Source organism: Mercenaria mercenaria, chromosome 13 (assembly GCF_021730395.1).
Source record: "Mercenaria mercenaria strain notata chromosome 13, MADL_Memer_1, whole genome shotgun sequence".
NCBI lineage: Eukaryota > Metazoa > Mollusca > Bivalvia > Venerida > Veneridae > Mercenaria > Mercenaria mercenaria.
The window spans coordinates 17,781,380-17,799,908 of NC_069373.1; the positions used below are offsets into that span (position 1 = coordinate 17,781,380).

At 36.9% G+C, this 18,529-nt stretch overlaps 2 protein-coding genes across 2 annotated transcripts; both read left to right on the forward strand.

Moving 5' to 3' along the window:
- The first annotated feature begins 12,463 nt into the window (after positions 1-12,463).
- Positions 12,464-18,066, forward strand: LOC123530496 (uncharacterized). Its single transcript, XM_053521276.1, has 2 exons — positions 12,464-16,895; positions 16,955-18,066. The coding sequence occupies exon 1, from the start codon at positions 15,862-15,864 to the stop codon at positions 16,876-16,878; it is 1,017 nt and encodes a 338-aa protein (XP_053377251.1). The 5' UTR covers positions 12,464-15,861; the 3' UTR covers positions 16,879-16,895; positions 16,955-18,066.
- LOC128547836 (uncharacterized) lies at positions 14,523-18,066 on the forward strand. The gene is made up of 2 exons (XM_053521277.1): positions 14,523-14,569; positions 16,801-18,066. The coding sequence occupies exon 2, from the start codon at positions 17,079-17,081 to the stop codon at positions 17,787-17,789; it is 711 nt and encodes a 236-aa protein (XP_053377252.1). The 5' UTR covers positions 14,523-14,569; positions 16,801-17,078; the 3' UTR covers positions 17,790-18,066.
- Positions 18,067-18,529: the final 463 nt, after the last annotated feature.

The window sequence follows — 18,529 nt, forward strand, 5'->3', positions numbered from 1 at the left end:
TGAAATATTGTGTGAGGTCCAAAATTTTCAATCCAGTCTAGAAAAAAAAGAACAAGCACACGAACTTATCTTTTTTATTTGCTGAGTTTTCTAAGTATATTTTGAAGCTTTGAAAAATCAGGGTTTAATCAAATTCTACATTGTAGAGAAAATTTCGATCCGAACGTGCATAAGTACCTTAAACGTAAGAATACTAATAAAATCTGGAAAGAAGATCCCTCGGAAGCACCGAGAACAAGTCAAACTGTGAAAATTGCAGACTCGGTTTGATTGAGTTTGTTCACGAGCAGAAATGGAAAATGCAACACTGCCCACGCCCTCTAGCACCGGCTTAAGAAGTACAAAATAGGAAGTTATAACAGTAAATTTCACAAATTATACTACATTGTAAACGTCTTTTTTTTTTTTAATAAAGAATTGATTCTAAAGCAATGCCTCTCACATGAGTGTTTCGTTGTGGTTAATTACTTTCAAATATAGTCAGTGCTCTATAAGATACATGTCATAAACTTTCAGTCACTACTACAAGCCATTACACATGAAACACAAAATTCGTACTGTTAAAAAAATATGCATATCTTCACAAGACAAGATAAAAAACCTGGATACATTTTCATGTATCATCAATCATGTCTGACCCCGATCGGTCTATTCCACCGATATACGCCAATCATCCGAAATCCTTTGATCTCTGGCTATCTAGTAACATGCATTTTCTGGAAAAGCTATGTATCAGTCGAATGTAGCTTGAAGTGTACAATAGGATTATTATAACAGTAGCTTAATTTGGGATGCTGTATTCGGCTCGAGTGGATTTTTTCGGACCGGAACACACGAGGCGTATAAGCGCCGAGTGTGATCCAGTCAGGCAAAATCCACGAGAGCCGAACACAATATCCTAGATCAAGCTACTGTTATACTGACCCTTTTATTATACACCTCAAGCTTTTTGTTTATTGTTTTTTAGCAACTGATGACTAAATATTCCTCAATAAAGTGATTTTTGTGTGCCCTGTTTACTGAACTTCATGTCATGAATATAGACAAACAAAAGTAGTCCAGCAACATACAATACAGAAAGTACAATACGGATTTTTTTCTGCCTCTTCATATTCACTTGTGAAATACAAGTGTATATTTGACACAATTCATATAAGTATATGATAAATATGGTTATGAATCGAATCTGTACGAATTATACTATATTAGCATAGTTTTTAGCTATTAAATATTATTTGTCAACATGGTATTACAAATTATAAGCTATTCTTTAATAACCATTTAACCACTATTCACCAAAGGAAGGAGATCTGACTTAGGAATAAACTTAAATTTATAATTTGCCCTTAAACGGTTAGTAATCATCACCAGAGAAAGCGACATCAATACAAAGTCAGATTATCTTAAAAATGATTACAGCAATTATTCATGCGCCTTTTTACAAATAATAAAGAGCAAGTCTGCTTCTGTGAATTATATAACCACACTTTTAATCATATGTAGAGATAGTTTTATTTATCAGTTTAACAAAGGTAAACACATTAATCATGTTGAAAAACAAAATGTCATTTTCAATGTGACCTTCGGAAACAAACAACAACAATTTATGAAACATCAAAGTCATACTCTTAAGAAACAAACAAGCGTGAACGCTATTCTTGTATAAGATAGAAAATTTATAATAAAGTGGAAAACCACAGACCGCCCAACACGACATAAACCAAGATGTTGCAGGCTCGGTTTGTCTGAGCCTGTTCATGTATAGTAATGGAAATGCAAGCTACGGTCCACGCCCTCTAGCCCCGGTTTGAGCAGAACGCAACATTTACACATGTTTATAAGTACCTGAATATAAGTGAGGGACATCCGAAGATGTATTCATACGGCGGAGCACATTGAACAATTCCATGAAGAGCGGCGTATTGTCTAGCTATGCCCTAAACGAGAAAACAAAAGACAGAACTAAGCAAACTGGAATTGAGGGAGGGGATCTGTGTGTGGTTATACAGCCAGTGTGTCACAGAAACTGCAAAAACACAAATAAACGGGCAAATTAAATTCGATGAATTGGTATCCCCCGCCGAATGGGTTCGTGGTGAGGAATGGCAAATGGGTTCGTGGTGAGGAATGGCAAAGAAATATATCCGGCAAAAAGTTAAGAATGTCACTAAGAAGCAGATAATTTCATTACATTTGAACTTAAAAGAACAGAAGTCTTTAAGAGAGCACAATCAAGTAAGAAATCTGGAACATGAGTGGTGACGGGGGGAGGGGTGGGGGTAAATTCACATGATGATAAATATTGATGGAAGTCCTTGAAGCTGTTCATTTAGTAGGTGTAATCCATTGAAATAAAGTCCTTTTTACACTACTAAAATATGTTTTTACAATGACAGTTTCGACAACGGTCTGTTGTCATCCTCAAATGTATCATAATCGGCTATCTTCGGCCTTGTTCGTCAATTTCCGTTTTCATGGAAACGACGAACAAAGGGTCGTAGACTTGGGACAGCCTGTATGCCCCCTCATCCCTGTTCATGACCGTGCCCACTCTCCGAATATTAATTGCCTCATTGACTTGTCTGATTCGGTGATCTGCTTCCTTATCCGCTATGGTTGCCCCCTCCCAACCTATTATATGATTGTCTTGCACTGAGTGGTCTGTTATTGCGCTTTTACTGAATTCACTCTGTGATGTTTTCCTGTCTGCGCGTGTATAGTTACTTTTTTAAACTAAATGTCTACATTTTTTCAGCAAATTGAATTGAAAAAAAACAACAGCCAAAAAAAAAAAAACAAACCCAAAAAACATTGAGGTAATTTCAAAGTCTACTGGATACCAGTACGTAGGAAAATTTATACAGATCAAAATAATTGCACCACTACATCCTACCTGTCAGAACAACACCCGTATATAAATGTGACATTTTGATACAAGCAAAACTGTATTATCTTCACTATAAAATAGTAAGTGATATTTCATTCTATTATACAGCTTAATGAAAGTTTCTTTACCAAAAATAAGCTGATAACATTTGAAAGTGTTCTTTAAGGGTAAATGAAACACATATCAATACATTCTAATTGCCTTTGTTGTTAAAGAGAATTGTGACATTATGTCTAAAACCTTCTTTTTTCAGTCAAGTGTGTAATTGCAAGGGAAAAGTAGTAATGGATATCTCTTAAAAATACTTACCTAAGGCAAGAGTTGTCACTCTTTGTGGTCAATATTAAAACTTCAGTTATTGATATAAACCCAACTGTCATGAGTTTCACATTTGTAAAATCGTTTTTGGTTATTCAAAGGACTTAGAAATCAATTTCTAGACTGCATTTAATGTCTTTCTATCTTTAAAAATGTAGGGTCTATCTCTTTATTAACATACAGTTAAATAGTTACATCTCAACTTATGCCCTTTCCAGTTGGCTTATAGGTCAGTGGTCTTACCTAGATTCCCACCCATGCCTGAAATAATTCCTAGAGGTACATCAAAACCTGGAAAATTACAATATGACTATAATCATGATGATCTGATGTTAAAACTCTACAAAAACAAGCATTTTGTATTCACTCAGTTGGTCTATTTGCTTACGCTGTTGAGTGCAAAACATAGTGACAATCCATGATGGCTGAGCCATAGTGTTTTGGCTTGAGGACACAAAAATAAGTCATTAATCATCATCAGCCTACATTTAACCCACCCAAGTGTAAACATCATTTTCAAATTTTGAGGAAATCAGGAACAGGACCGTTGCTATATGTAACCTCTAAATTTTCATGAAAACCAAGCCTAACAATCCTGAAATTCTTTTATCCGAAATTCCTGTTATGGCGATTATGTTTGTATTATGTTTGAATTCCGTTCACTTCACTAACTTGATAATCCACTGGGATGTTCTTTTAAACAATACCCTTAATCAATATAATGATATTGATTTTCGTTTGGAAAGTATTGGTTTCCAGATGATTAATAAATCTAAACAGTTCCGTTACCTTTAACAGTCCATCGCAGGTCGCCACTGATGGCGTGTTCCTGGCCCACTGTGTACCAGTTAAGGGGCAGGTAATCCAGACTAATATTATTGGAAACTTGTTTTAACAAGAATATTTTTATCTTTATATAATGACATTATTATTATAAAACAATCTAAGGTCGGTGGTGACTTATATTTCAATCTGGGATATATAAAACAATCATTAAACAGATTTGCTAAAGTATGTAATTACATTGAAAACTTCAGCGAACTTTAGAAGACCTAGAACAAAATTCAATTCTCTAGCAGGACTGCGACTTCCAGGCGTTGCATCAATATGTTATAAGCTATGCAAACAAAATGGGTACTTTTTAAATCTCACCTGAACATGCTTAAAGGTCAGCTTATTATAGGTGCATGTTCCTGCGATGGTCGTCCGTTATACTGTAACACCTTTACCTGATTTTAGCCACATCAAGCTTGGTAAGTAGCATTTTGCCATCAGCATATCCAAACTTTGTTCAATCTTTACAGTTTGGTCCCATTAGCGGCCACTAGGTCTTAGAAAGTAACGAATGTTTCTTATGAACCACCTTGTGGGACTTTAACAAACTTTGTCTGTAGCATCATTATAAGGTCTAGACTTTATATTCCTTAAATGGGGAACGCCTGTCTACTTTGAGGGACAGCTACAATATCAAATAGAAACATTTTTAAACTACTTTTTATTATGAAATTCTTAAATTTGGTCTGAAGCATAACTGTACGATACTTTACGCTGACGCCTCAGTCGATATTCATATATCTTGAGGTGAACATTTTTCATATCACCATCTCAAAACATTGAGACAGAAAAAAGATTAGTTACATCGATGCTGTTTCGTTTCGTAAAGTGTTTATATATATATATATATATATATATAAAAGATGGTTTTCCTACTAAATTTTACCATGTCTTACTTAAATACATGCATCTACAAAATTAACGTTATTCCGAGAGTGACAAAATTTGCCCGATTAAGATAACCTCAAAAGATAAAAGGTAAGGGAAGATTTCTCGGAAGCACAGAGCACTAAAACACAGCCTCAGAGCCACGCATTTGCAAAGTAGGCCCACAACAAAAAGAAGCTGTAACGGAAAAATATTACAGACGGGTTGCTTCAAAAATCCAACAAGTACATTTAAATTTTATGCAAAGTATAGATAGAGGGGGAGGAAGGGATAAGGGGTAGAAAGGGTAGAAGGGGTGGTGGGGAGGAGGCTGAAGGGGGAAAGTAGAACAAGGATGAATATACAAAGAGAAAGCTACGTTCCTTGAACGTAGACCACAATAGTGCAGACATTCATGTACCAAAGATAAACATACACAACCACACCCAACTAACTAACATAGATAAACAGACAAGTAAGATACAACAACACTGTAGGGCACCGCTTCAGACAAAGCACACACACGCACACATATAAGTAGGAAAAAAAACAATCGTGTACCGCCTTAGAATTCCGGCAGTCAAAATAAACTTACTCATAGTAAAGGGGGAGGGGATGCCAAAACAAGGGAGCGCAATTGCAAGGGGAAAGGATGGGGGCAATAGGGGGATTGAGGAGAATGAGGAAAAAACGCTAACAACAAACAAGACAATATACGTAACACTAAATACAAGACAGACAGAAAACCAGTTGAAAATAGGGGCACCGACTTGGAACATTCAGTAACCTAAATAAAGAAACCGGGGGTTTAAATGCGTTTTGGGCATTCCAACCTCGCACTTTCTATATTTTCAACAAGTTAGACAACACAATGTAAATAAAATCCCCGCTGAGAAAGGCTCTAACATTTTATTGCGCATGCGTCAACAAGATGGTTGTGATTTTTTCAAAACAAAGAAAATGTAAACGTTTTATAACTGTACTAGTTCTTGAGAGGATTCACAGCCAGATTATGTGCCGATAGAGTCGTCATAAAGTCACCTATGTCTGTATAAGTATAGCCATTCCCCAAAACCTTTTCTGAATCAAAAAAGACTTTTACCTGAGCCAGGTGGAGGGGGTCATACCGCCATATTGATGGGAAGGCGTAAGCGAGTAAAATCTTCCCCGGGACAAAAACCATCCAGCAAAAAACACAAAATAACTGACAATTCTACAACAGTTTATAACTCCGATTACATAGCCGATAGCGAGAGTGAGGCTACTGACCATTTTTGAGCCATTTGAATCAGACAAAGACTACGCACCTGGCAATACCCCACCCATAACTCCTCAAATCATGTCAAAATTCAGTGAATCGGATATAACAGAACTGAGTGCTAGACTTGCACCTATACTTGTTAGAGACCTCAAAGCAGCTCTCAGAGCTGAAGTACTTGATGAAATAAGGCAAGATATCCAACAGATAGTGAAACAGGAAACTCAAAGCCTCAGAGATGAAATTAACTCTTTGAAGTCTAGCGTAACTGAACTTGAGACAGAACTGAAAACTGAAAAGGCAAAACGTGATGAGCTTGAACAATACGGTAGACGAATGTGCTTGGATATTTCAGGTATACCGGGAGACACTGGCTCACCTGATGAAAATGTGGAAAGTAAAATTCTGGACCATGCCAAGCTTCATAATCTGGACCTGAAAAGTTCAGATATTGATAAATGTCATAGAAAAGGTAAATTCAATCCAGATTTATTGGTGAACCGTAAAGTCATCGTTAACTTCACCAATTGCAAAGCAAGGCAAAGGGTTTATGCGGCCAGGAAAGATTTTGGTGCCGGCATTTTCGTGCAGGATAACTTGACGCCTTTTCGTGAGCAAATAGGGTATGAGGTTAGACATTGTCCATTACACAATTCAAGGGAAGCAAATCTTATAATATGCATCGTTGATTCAATTTATTATTATAAAGGATGTTCTACTACTGACCATTTTCAGTTTATTATCGGAAAGGTAAAATAGTGAATTGTTTTTTGAACTATGTATAGTTTATATCATTGAAACTGTTGTATGTGTATGTGTTTACTTTCATTATTACTTGACATAATTTAGGTTTATTGTATACGATTTGCTATTTTGTCTTGAATGCCTGTTTGTTTTTATTTGTTTGTTTGTTTTCAACTGTAAAATAACATTGCAGTTGTTTATATATTTGCTCTTTTACATCATGTTGTCATCCAAAAGATAATATACCCGTTTCGTCTGCTAGGACTATAGATAAGTCCGTTATTCTACATGCCAATTTGTCCGTTCAACTGTTTGTACTTTGTTTCTGTATACATGTCTACCAGTCAGTCCGTCTGAAAAACCGTCTCTCAGCTTCCAAACTCTATTTATTTTCACCTGTCTGCTTGCTAACAGTTATTTTTATTTTCTACGACCGTCTTCATATGTTAATGCTCAGCTGCCGTCCGTCTGTTTGCACACATCTATTTCGTTCGTCTGTCCAGGTGTACCTGTTCGTCGCTGTTTGTCCATCTGTTTACGTTTTCGGTCGTCTGTCTACCTGTTCGTCTGCACTCATTTCCCAGTTCTGTTCGTCTGTACGTGCGATTTCGTTATCTACCTGTCTGTCTGCATATTTCTGTCTGTTAACTCTACTGCTCTTTCAGTCAGTTTATATAATAATCTTTTTACTTATTTGTACCTCACTTTTTAAATATCCTGGTACTCTAGTTGAGCGATTTTTAGCATTTCGTCCCTCAGTAGGAACTAGATCTCTCTAGATTTTTTTTTTCTGCAAATGGTAGGAAACGTGATTTTTTGGTACGTTTTTTATATTGTTGTGTATGTTGTCCTGGATCCTGGTGCGCGTCCGTCTCTTAGTCCCTATGCTTGTTTATTCATTCTGAATACAGTTCAATGGTCGATCGTACTCTGTATATGTGTAGTACTTTACCCGTATAGGTGATTGATATAGTTTCTTACCTATCAACCATTGGGCTGTTTCATATACGTAGACAGAAACTATGTAAAACGTATGTTATACTGGGTACAAAAATTGTTCTATTTGTTAACGACTGTGTGTCGTGAAGGCATCTCTGAATTGTACCACAGCATAGTTAACTTCAAATTTGCGTTTTATACCGTTTTAATAGTATGTAATGTCACATACTCAAAACAGGGAGAAGCTACATGTATATCTCCAGTTGTATTTTTAGTTGAGAATGTCTATTACTTTTTTATTGTACAGTTTCTTCTCAAACTATGTGGCGATATCGAGGTAAACCCAGGACCTGAGACAGATCATGACTGTCTTTCAATTCTACACCAAAATATACGTAGTATCAGGCATAAACTCGATTATATCAAAGATAACTATCTAGACTTTAATATACTTTGTTTTACAGAGCGTAAATTGTCTTTTGATATTGCTGATGATTTCTTAAAATTAGACGGATATGGTAAAATGTATAGAAAAGATAATACTGCAAACTCTGGCGGATTACTTATTTACGTAGCTTCACATATCCAGTCGAGGCGCCTTTTAGAACTGGAAAATATTCTTCCGGAATCTTTATGGATTGAAATTAAAGATTCTTCCCAAACATTTTTAATTTGCAATTTGTATCGTCCACCCCATTCCACCGTTGAATTCTGGGAAAGGATTAACATTTGCCTTGATAAAGCTCATGAAGTTTCCAATAAAATAGCTGTAGTTGGAGATATTAACGAAGATCAAATGAATTTGACTTATACTAAATTTCGAGAACTACTGCTCTTGAATAATATGACAAATGTAATTAATGAACCAACAAGAGTAACTGACACCTCTCAAACATCAATAGATACTATAGCTCTAACGAATAATATTACATGTCATCACTCTGGTACATTAAAGACACACAGAAACATTAGCGATCATTTCGGAACTTTTGCGTACATTAAAGTAAACATGAATCTTAATAGTCCTTTCAAGCGCAGAGTATGGTGCTACAAACGAGCAGATTTTGAAGCATTTAATGAGAAAATTCGTGAAACAGACTGGTCCTTTTTATTATCAAATGATATTAATACCGCAAAAATTGAGTTCACTGATAAATTTTTAGAACTTGCTAAATCGTGTATTCCAAACAGGTTTGTAACAATTAGACCAAACGATAGACCGTGGTACAATTCAGAAATAAGGAAACTCTCCCGTAAACGCGATAGGCAAAAACGTTTATCTCTTACTACGAAGAAAATCTCTGATTGGAATTATTACAAAGTACTTAGGAATAAAGTTAACAACATGAAAAAACATGCTAAAGAAATCGTTTTTAACAATATTGAATTTACAATAAATGATGTACACTCTACGAATCCTCGTCAGTACTGGAAACTAGTAAAGCTTTTAGTAAAGGAAAACTCATCAGATTGTGACGTTATACCACCACTCTCATCAAACAACGGCTCGTATGCGACTTCGGATTTAGAAAAAGCCAACGCACTAAATGATTACTTCGTGTCTATATCAACTATTGACGATTCTCATTCAGAGTTACCCAACTTTACACTAAAAACAAACGAGACATTTGGCGATATTAATGTATCAGACCAAGACGTAATTGATGTTTTATCTAACTTAGTTATTAATAAAGCAAGTGGACCGGATGAAATTAGTCACCGAATGCTGAAATATACATGTAATTCTGTCTGTAGACCGCTAAAAATGCTATTTAACCGATCCATACATGAAAATACGTACCCAAGTTGTTTGAAAGGGGCAGATGTAATGCCACTTTTCAAAAAGGGTGATAGATCCGTTCCTTCAAATTACAGGCCTGTGTCCCTGATTAATTGTGTTGGGAAAGTTATGGAAAGAGTGATGTTTAAGTACTTTTATAATTACTTACATATGAATAATATTTTATACAAACACCAATCTGGCTTTTTACCTGGTCACTCAACAGTCTACCAATTAATTGACATTTATAATCAAATATGTAGAGCATTTGATGACAAAAAATCAACATGTATAGTATTCTGCGATATAGGTAAAGCTTTCGATAGGGTTTGGCATAGGGGTCTTATTTTCAAATTAAAACAGTATGGGTTTAGCGGAGATATCATACACTGGATTTCTGATTATCTACATAACAGGCGACAAAAAGTATTTGTAGGCTCAACATTTTCAAGTGAAAAACATATCAACGCCGGCGTGCCTCAAGGGTCGGTTCTTGGTCCTCTGTTGTTTTTATTATACGTCAATGACATAGCAGATTCTCTTGTTAGTTTTACCAGATTATTTGCAGATGATAGTTCGCTGGCTGTTAGTTCGAATGACGCTAATTATATAGAAACTACCATCAATCACGATCTTCAAATCTTGTCAATTTGGGCACAACAATGGCTTGTGCAGTTTAATCCATCCAAGACAGCAGTTATGCTCTTATCTTTGGCTAAAAATAATAGAAATCTCCCTTCACTTTACTTTCAGAACACACAGTTAACTTATGTTCAGACGCATAAACACTTAGGAGTCACACTAAATGACGACGGAACTTGGCACAAGCATATTTCTGATAAAGCAAAATCAGCGAGTAAGGTTTTAGGAACTATGCGTATGTTAATGTTTAAACTTAAACGAAAAACTCTAAACCAAATTTATATATCTTACCTAAGACCAATTCTAGAATATGCATCAATAGTTTGGGATAACTGTACCCTATATGAAAAACAAGTATTAGATAAGATACAATATGATGCAGCAAGAACTGTTACTGGACTTACCAGATCAGTCTCGATTGAATTACTTTTGAAAGAACTAGGTTGGGTCAAATTAAGTGATAGGAGAACAATACAAAAACTACTTTTAGTCTACAAGTACAAAAATGGAGACTTACCGAGTTATCTGAAAGAACAATTTCCGCCTACTGTTTTTGAATCTATTACCTATAATTTGCGAAATAACGATGATTATGCCACTGTGGCTCGTCGGCTCGAAATATATTCTAAATCAACCATACCATCATTTATCAAATTGTGGAACGAATTAATATAGACATACGGACCGCTGATACTTTATCTTCATTCAAAAGTAAACGAAAAGAAAAGTTTAAACCACCCCAAGTCCCTTCGTATTATCTTCCAGGAGACCGTGTCTTCCAGGTCCACCATGCTAGAATTAGGAATAGATGAAGCAATTTGAATGCAGATTTATTTCGCAATCATTTACGCGATAATCCCAGTCGCTCTTGTGGAAATACGTCTGAAGATGCAGAACATTTCTTTTTCCGCTGCCCATCATTTGTTTTACAAAGACGTGAACTTTTTAACAACACACGGACTTATCACCCTTTAAGTACTTTTAAAATACTTTTTGGAATAGAAAACCAAAGTTATGATGTGAATGCGTTAATATTTAAGGCGGTACAAAATTACATAAAAACCACCAAGAGATTTTCTTGAATATTTAAATAATTTTCAGTATTAAACGTGGTATATTTCTGTCTAAACACAGCTAGAATAGGGACTGGAGGGGCGCGTTGGGGATCCGGGGTGGCTGCAACCTTGTAGGAAGCGTACAAATGGTAATCTCCTTTGTTTGTTTTTGAGGTTAATATGTTGTTTGTGTTAACAATGTTTTCTTTTTCTGAAGCCAATATTTACTTATTTTCTTTACCATTCAGTATGAATGAATACTTTACAGTGCTATGTATCCTTTGCCTTTTTAGATTCATTCCAATATTTTTGTCTTTTCACTTTTAGAACTTTCTATTTTACATTTTCTGCTATTATAACGTATAAACAGCCTGACGACAATACAAAAATCTTTTAAGTCTTGTACCTTATGTCTGAATATAGGGAAGGGCCGTCCGCTAATGCTGGTATAACTTGTGGCCCAACCCGTTTGCTTTTGATATTCGCGTTATTACTACATGTGTTCATTCTTCCTTTTGTTTGTTTGCTGATTTATTTGCATGTATTGTATAGAATTGTATTGCCGTATTTCTTAAGCAATAAAATATGATTAAACTAAAAGGCTCTAACATTAGCGAAAAAATACCAGATCATATTAAGTAAAACATAAAATTAAGGTTCTTCTAAGGTATAATTACACTAATGTACTCAACAACTTATCTGAAGTCAGAGCACCAAGAGCCTAACTTTAAGGGCACGACCAAGAAAGCTGCAAGACAAATTTCCACTCCCTCCGTCCGTCAAACACAATTACAAACGTTTATTGTTTTCCATTTTGACTTTCTCAGAATGCTATTTCAATATTGTATCAAACATGTAATACATTCAAACTGCAAAAACATGTTGATTTTAATAATGCTAGGTTCATTATTAAAGTCACGCACTGTTATATAAATATATTTTATATATGTATAAAATGTTTTATGTACTTGTTTCTTATTCTGTTCTGCATATATGTTTTAACCATGACTCATGGATCAACGAAGGGGTTTATGTTAATCGTATCGTAAAAAGGAGCCAATGAGATCCATTCCTTTATGACACATGGTTATATGAACCAATCGCTAGCTGAGTAGTCAGTCTTTATTTTGTTGCGGAATCTGTTAGAGGTGATTCATTTTCGTTTAGAAAAAGTGTTTTTGAATTAGGTTAAAGGCAGTTTTATGCAGATAATTTAATGGTGATGAAGCTTTCATGTATTGACTTAACTTTAAATACAATTTACGCCTGTTTTAAGTCGCGACCACCGGAGCTTGGATAACTTTCTTTGTGTACGCTAATCGGATCACAAGGGTGATCAGGGAGAGCGAAATGTAGGTCAATCAACAACATTCCAGCGGCTAAATTTAGATCTACTGGAGTGATCACGTGTTTAGTCAGAGGTGTCAAAATGGCGGACCGGACATTAAAAATTCAATTGTTTGGACATTCTTTTGTGAAACGTTTAAAGGATTTTGTTATTAATCAAGAAGATTTTCCTTCAAATTTGAAATTACGTGCGAATCCTTTAGTGCAGTATTCTGGTTTCGGAGGGGGACACGTACATACATTGAAACAAAATTTGGACGTGGTTCGAGATTTCAAGCCAGATTTGGCCATTCTCATCATCGGCACAAATGATCTTTCATCAATAGACAAGTCCACAAATTCGGTTAGTGCGGCAATTATGGATTTAGTGGACACTCTGTTGTTTATTGAGCAGGTACGGTCTGTCATCGTTTTCCCCATATTATTCAGAAAACTGAACAGTCAACGTAATTGTCATGCGGTGGACATTCCTTGGTTCAGCGATAGAGTTTACGAAACAAATGTGCTTCTTGAATCAAAGATTAAGGATTGTACCCACCAGCGAGTGCGTTACTGGGTACCCAAAGGTTTCTGGTCGGACGAGGCTTTAGCAGAGGTTCTAAGTAGCGACGGGGTCCATCTTTCGTACAGAGGTCAACAAAAGCTATACAACAACATCCGAGCTGCGGTGGTTGCGGAGTTGAAGGCTAGCCAGCTAGGCTGTTAAGATACGTATATTTTCATCATTCATGGCACCTATATTTATCCTTGTACAATGTACAGTAGAGATTACACATTTAATCGTACCTACACATAGTGGCATACATACCATGAATTATTAGTGTAACTTTCACAGGTTTATGTCTGTTAGCTTTTCTCATAGGGTTCTAGTGCAATTGTTCGCACAAATTTCATGCTTGAGAGTGTTACCACACTATTCGGCATTGCCTGTTGGCTTTTCATACTCGGTAGTGCAATTGTTCACGTAATTTCACAATTTACTGTTTGAGAGTTTTGAAGTTTTCCAAAACTATTCGACAGTATTTCTGATGGTGCTGCCTGTCCGGGTATATAGATATTATGGTAGCAGTTGAGCTCATACTGAATATGTCTGAGAGAAACGTTCCACTTTCGGCTGTCTGTGGGGACAGTTTCTATTCGACAGAACAGATCGATATTATGTTACATTTAATGAGTTACCTTAAGATATAGCCTTATGGCAACATGCAGTTTACGATACTTATTACAGTCTTATTACATGAATCCGCTGGTGTAAGTTTATTGGTGAAGTACATATACTTTAAACCACAGGTGCTGAATATTTTATAATTGATTCAAATTTTCATACAATTATAAATAAGAAAATTCATTGTTTCAGATGAGGGCTAAACGGAAAGCAGTAGCCACCACATCATCGTGTCCATGCTGTCCACCAAAAGCCAAACAATCTGGACAGCAAACAGGGTTTGAAACAAAAACCACTAACTCCAATGTTACTAACGGTGTTACCACACATACAGTTAACACGCGCAGTGGACACAAAAATGCTCAAGCTAAATATAATAGGCATAAGGAAACGCAACATGATTCAATTGTTCCTCAGGTTACAATAGATCAGTCAAGAAAAAACAAACGGATCAAAAAGACTAAGAAAAACAGTGTTAGTACCACAAATAATCAGGAGACTCACAAGTCAAATGACTCTGGTCCGATACATTTAGGTATGCCAGAGCATCAGAATGTTCAGCATCAACAGATAAACATAGTGGAGGCTCAACAAAATGACTTTGATCCATATGTACCTCCATACAGTGATGAGGGAACTGAGGATTCAGAATAATCCGACGGGTCAGAGGAGGAAGTTGGGCAGTCTGTAGGGGAAGCCATTAACCACCATGTCAGGGACATTGTTTCTGGAGGTAATAGGCCTCTATTGGTTGAACCGATTTCAACAGCTATTCAGTCTCAGATTCCACGTAAAATTCAGAAAAGTGTTTGGGCAAATAAGTACATAGATCTGGCAGTCTTATTACCATTACAAGATTCATATTTCAGTCAAAACAACAAATTTACCCTTCAGGTTGATCATTTTAATCATTTTAGTTTTGTTCCACAGCAAAAATCTAGAAAAATCACTTCGATCGAAATGTGGACCACAGCCTTTTATCGGTTTTGCGCAATATATTCAGTTAGGTATCCCGAGAAGACTCCTGCTTTGATGAAATATGCAGAGATTGTTAGGGATCTCGCACGCAGGATTCGGGCTTGGCATGGCAGCAGTATGACATGCAGTTCCGATTGTTGAGGGAACAGGAGGGGTTTCCTTGGGATAGGTTACATACAGAATGGTCTCTTGCCAAGGTTCTCAGCCTTTTCGTTCCTTTCGGAATTACCAACAGGGGGGACCACGCAACTCGCAACACAGAAATAAATTTAGGCAACGGGTTTTCCCCAACAAATTTCTCGAAAAAAACATGCTGGGTGTTCAATAGTAGAGGGGGCAACTGCAATTTCGCAGGATGCCGGCATCCTCACATCTGTGGGTACTGCAGGGGTCAACACCATGCCGGCGCATGTTCTTTCAGTAGTAAAGAGCAGGCCGCAGCTGCAGGACCAACGGTCAATTCAAAGTCAGCCCCTTCCCCTTTTAGGCCAAACAAAAAATAAAGTGGTTACACCAGTTAAAATCGAGAAATTACAGTTTCACTTGCTTGGTCACCAGCACTATGAGTATTTGGTTAAAGGTTTTTTACAGAGATTTGATATTGGTTACATTGGTCCTAGACGTCCTGTAGAATGCAGAAATCTAAAATCTTGCTACGAATTCCCTTTAGTTATACAACAACATATTGAATCGGAGTTAGCATTGTCGCGCATCCAAGGTCATTTCAAAGTAAAACTTTTTCCCAATTTGCAGTTAAGTCCAATAGGTTTGGTCAAAAAGAAAACTCCTGGTCAATATCGATTTATTCAAAACCTAAGTCACCCAAAAGGTAACTCCTTCAATGACTTCATTCGACCAGAATTAGCTACGGTCAAGTACATGTCATTCGATGATGCAGCATTACGGGTCCGTCAGCTGGGCCAAGGTTGTTATATGGCCAAAACCGGTATTGCAAATGCTTTCAGAATCGTTCCTATTCGTCCAGAGGACCATGAATTGTGAGGTTTCCAGTTCGGGGATGCATTTTATTACAATGTATGCCTGGTTATGGGTAGCTCATCTTCATGTGCCATTTTTGAAACTTTTAGTTCAGCGATTCAATGGATCGCACAGGTTAAACTGCAGATTCCACACATGGTTCATATCTTGGATGATTTTCTGCTCTTAGCTAAGTCATATGACGATTGTCAAAAGGCTCTTTTAACTTTCTTACAATTTTGCGATGAGGTGGGTATTCCAATTAAAGCCGAGAAAACGGAGTATCCTGCCCAGGTCATGACTTTTATGGGTTTAGAGCTAGATTCGGTTGAGATGGAAGCCAGATTACCTAATGATAAATTGTACAAACTACGCAGACTCCTGCAACAGTATACAAAGCGTAGGAAGGTCAAACTAGTGGAACTGCAATCCCTACTTGGTTTACTTAATTTTTGTTGTAGTGTTGTCTTGCCAGGGCGGTCTTTTATGCGCAGATTGTCCGATCTTACTAAAAATGTTAAAAAACCTCATCATGGCATCTCACTGACAGCAGAGAGCAGGCGGGACATTCAGGCCTGGCTTCTCTTCATTTCACATTTCAATGGTAAAAAGCTTTTGTTGGATTTTAAGAGGGTGACAGATAAAACGTTACACCTGTTTACAGATGCAGCAGGGGCTTTAGGTTATGGGGCTATTTATAGCTCACACTGGTTTTTTGGAAGCTGGCCTTCCCATCTGGTACATCACCAGATCACATTTAAGGAATTGTTTCCAATGGTTCTTTCCTTGGAAATCTGGGGTCCGCAACTGATGAATAAATGCATTATTCTTCATTCAGACAATGAAGCTGTGGTATACATAATTAACAAGCAATCTAGTAAGGATAAATACATTATGGTTCTAGTCAGACGCCTGGTTTTAGCATGCATGAAAAACAATATTCTTGTGAGAGCCGCTCACATCCCGGGTAAGGCCAATACTTTACCTGACTTACTTTCCCGTTTACAGATAGACAAGATCCGGGCTTTATCCACAGCAATGGACGACATGCCATCAGTAGTCCCGGAGCATCTGTTAGAAATTTGAACCGTTCTGTCCACAAGCTGCTGGATGCCTCTATAGCACCTGCAACAGCTAATAGTTATAAGAATGCTTTACGGCACTATAACCGCTTTCACAACACATATTATCCAACAGACAGGTTGTTGCCAATATCAACAACCCGAATATGTCAATTTATTGCATATTGTCATGACAGGCAATTCAAGTGTTCGTCTATCACATCCATGGTCTCAGCATTAGCCTATATTCACAATATTTGTGATAGGAAAGATCCTACAAAAGCATTCGTGGTTAAAAAAATCTTATTTGGTTTGCGTAAAATTCAAAATACAGATAAAAGGTTACCAATTTCTTATGACATCTTACGGCAGATGGTTCAAGTTTTGCCCCAGGTTATGGTCAACCCCGAATTACGTTTACTGTGCCAGACTATGTTCGTAGCAGCTTTCTTTGCTTTGTTACGTATAGGGGAAATTACTGTCACACAATCGGGGGACCGCAATACAATTTTGTTGAAGAATGTCAGTTTCCAGTATATCAATCACAAACCTATGAAGGCGTCTTTAGTCTTGGGCAGCTTCAAACATTCCCAAGGGGTGTCAGCTACAGTATCGGTTAAACGTCACAAAAATAAGAACACATGTCCGGTGCGATTATTGCATAAATACATCAACAGTTGCAATCACACCACAGGAACGTTATTTAAGTTTCCATGTGGCCGTCCAGTCACTGACATTTTTTTTAAATCTGATTTACGTGAATGTATTCAGAAATGTAGGTTAGATTCAGCATTATATACACCTCATTCATTTCGTATAGGGGGCGCAACTCATGCGTATGACTGTAATCTGTCTGATTCTAGGATCAGGTTTTTAGGCAAATGGAAATCAAATGCTTATCAGAAATATATTCGGCCTTCAAATTCATTAACATAGAAGTATGGGGGTTTGGTAGAGGGATATATCTCCCCTCTTTGGTTTACCAAATTCATGGTACTAGTTAAAAATAGAAATAGCTTTATTTAAAATAAATACCTCGGACACATTTTGCCAGTTTAAGAGGTACCGATTGTCATGTCTGGTGGAGCCAGCATGGCCTGTGACAGTATTCTTGTCTGGTGGAGCCAGCAAGTTTTGTTATATTTGCGGACTTGGACAGATATATAACTTTGATCTCGTGAATCATTTATTTTACATTCTTGTGTTAGTTTGTTGCAATCGGACGACTGAAAATGACAATTACAGTATTACATGCTTGTCTTACATTTATTATTATTATAGTGTAATGTATAAACATTTCGGGTGACAGTCTGGTTGAGCCAGCTGTTTAACAGGCACCGTGTTGCTATTATTAGGTTGTAATCTGTAGGCATTTCGGGTGCCAGTCTTGTTGAGACAGCTGGTTAGCATCCACCATGTTGCTATTATTAGGTTTTTAATGTGTTATAATCTGTAAGCATTTCGGGTGCCAGTCTGGTTGAGCCAGCTGGTTAACAGCCACCATGTTGCTATTAGTATGTGGCTATTCTGTTGAAATCTGTAAGCGTTTTTGGGTGCCAGTCTGGTTGAGCCAGCTGGTTAACAGTAACAGCCACAATGTTGCTATTATTATATGGTTATTATGTTGAAATTGGTAATTGTTTTGGGTACCAGTCTGGTTGAACCAGCTGTACTAA

Coding starts and splice junctions, on each gene's coding strand:
- LOC123530496 (XM_053521276.1), top strand. CDS start 15,862: ATGGGTAGCTCATCTTCATGTGCCATTTTTGAAACTTTTAGTTCAGCG.
- LOC128547836 (XM_053521277.1), top strand. CDS start 17,079: ATGGTCTCAGCATTAGCCTATATTCACAATATTTGTGATAGGAAAGAT.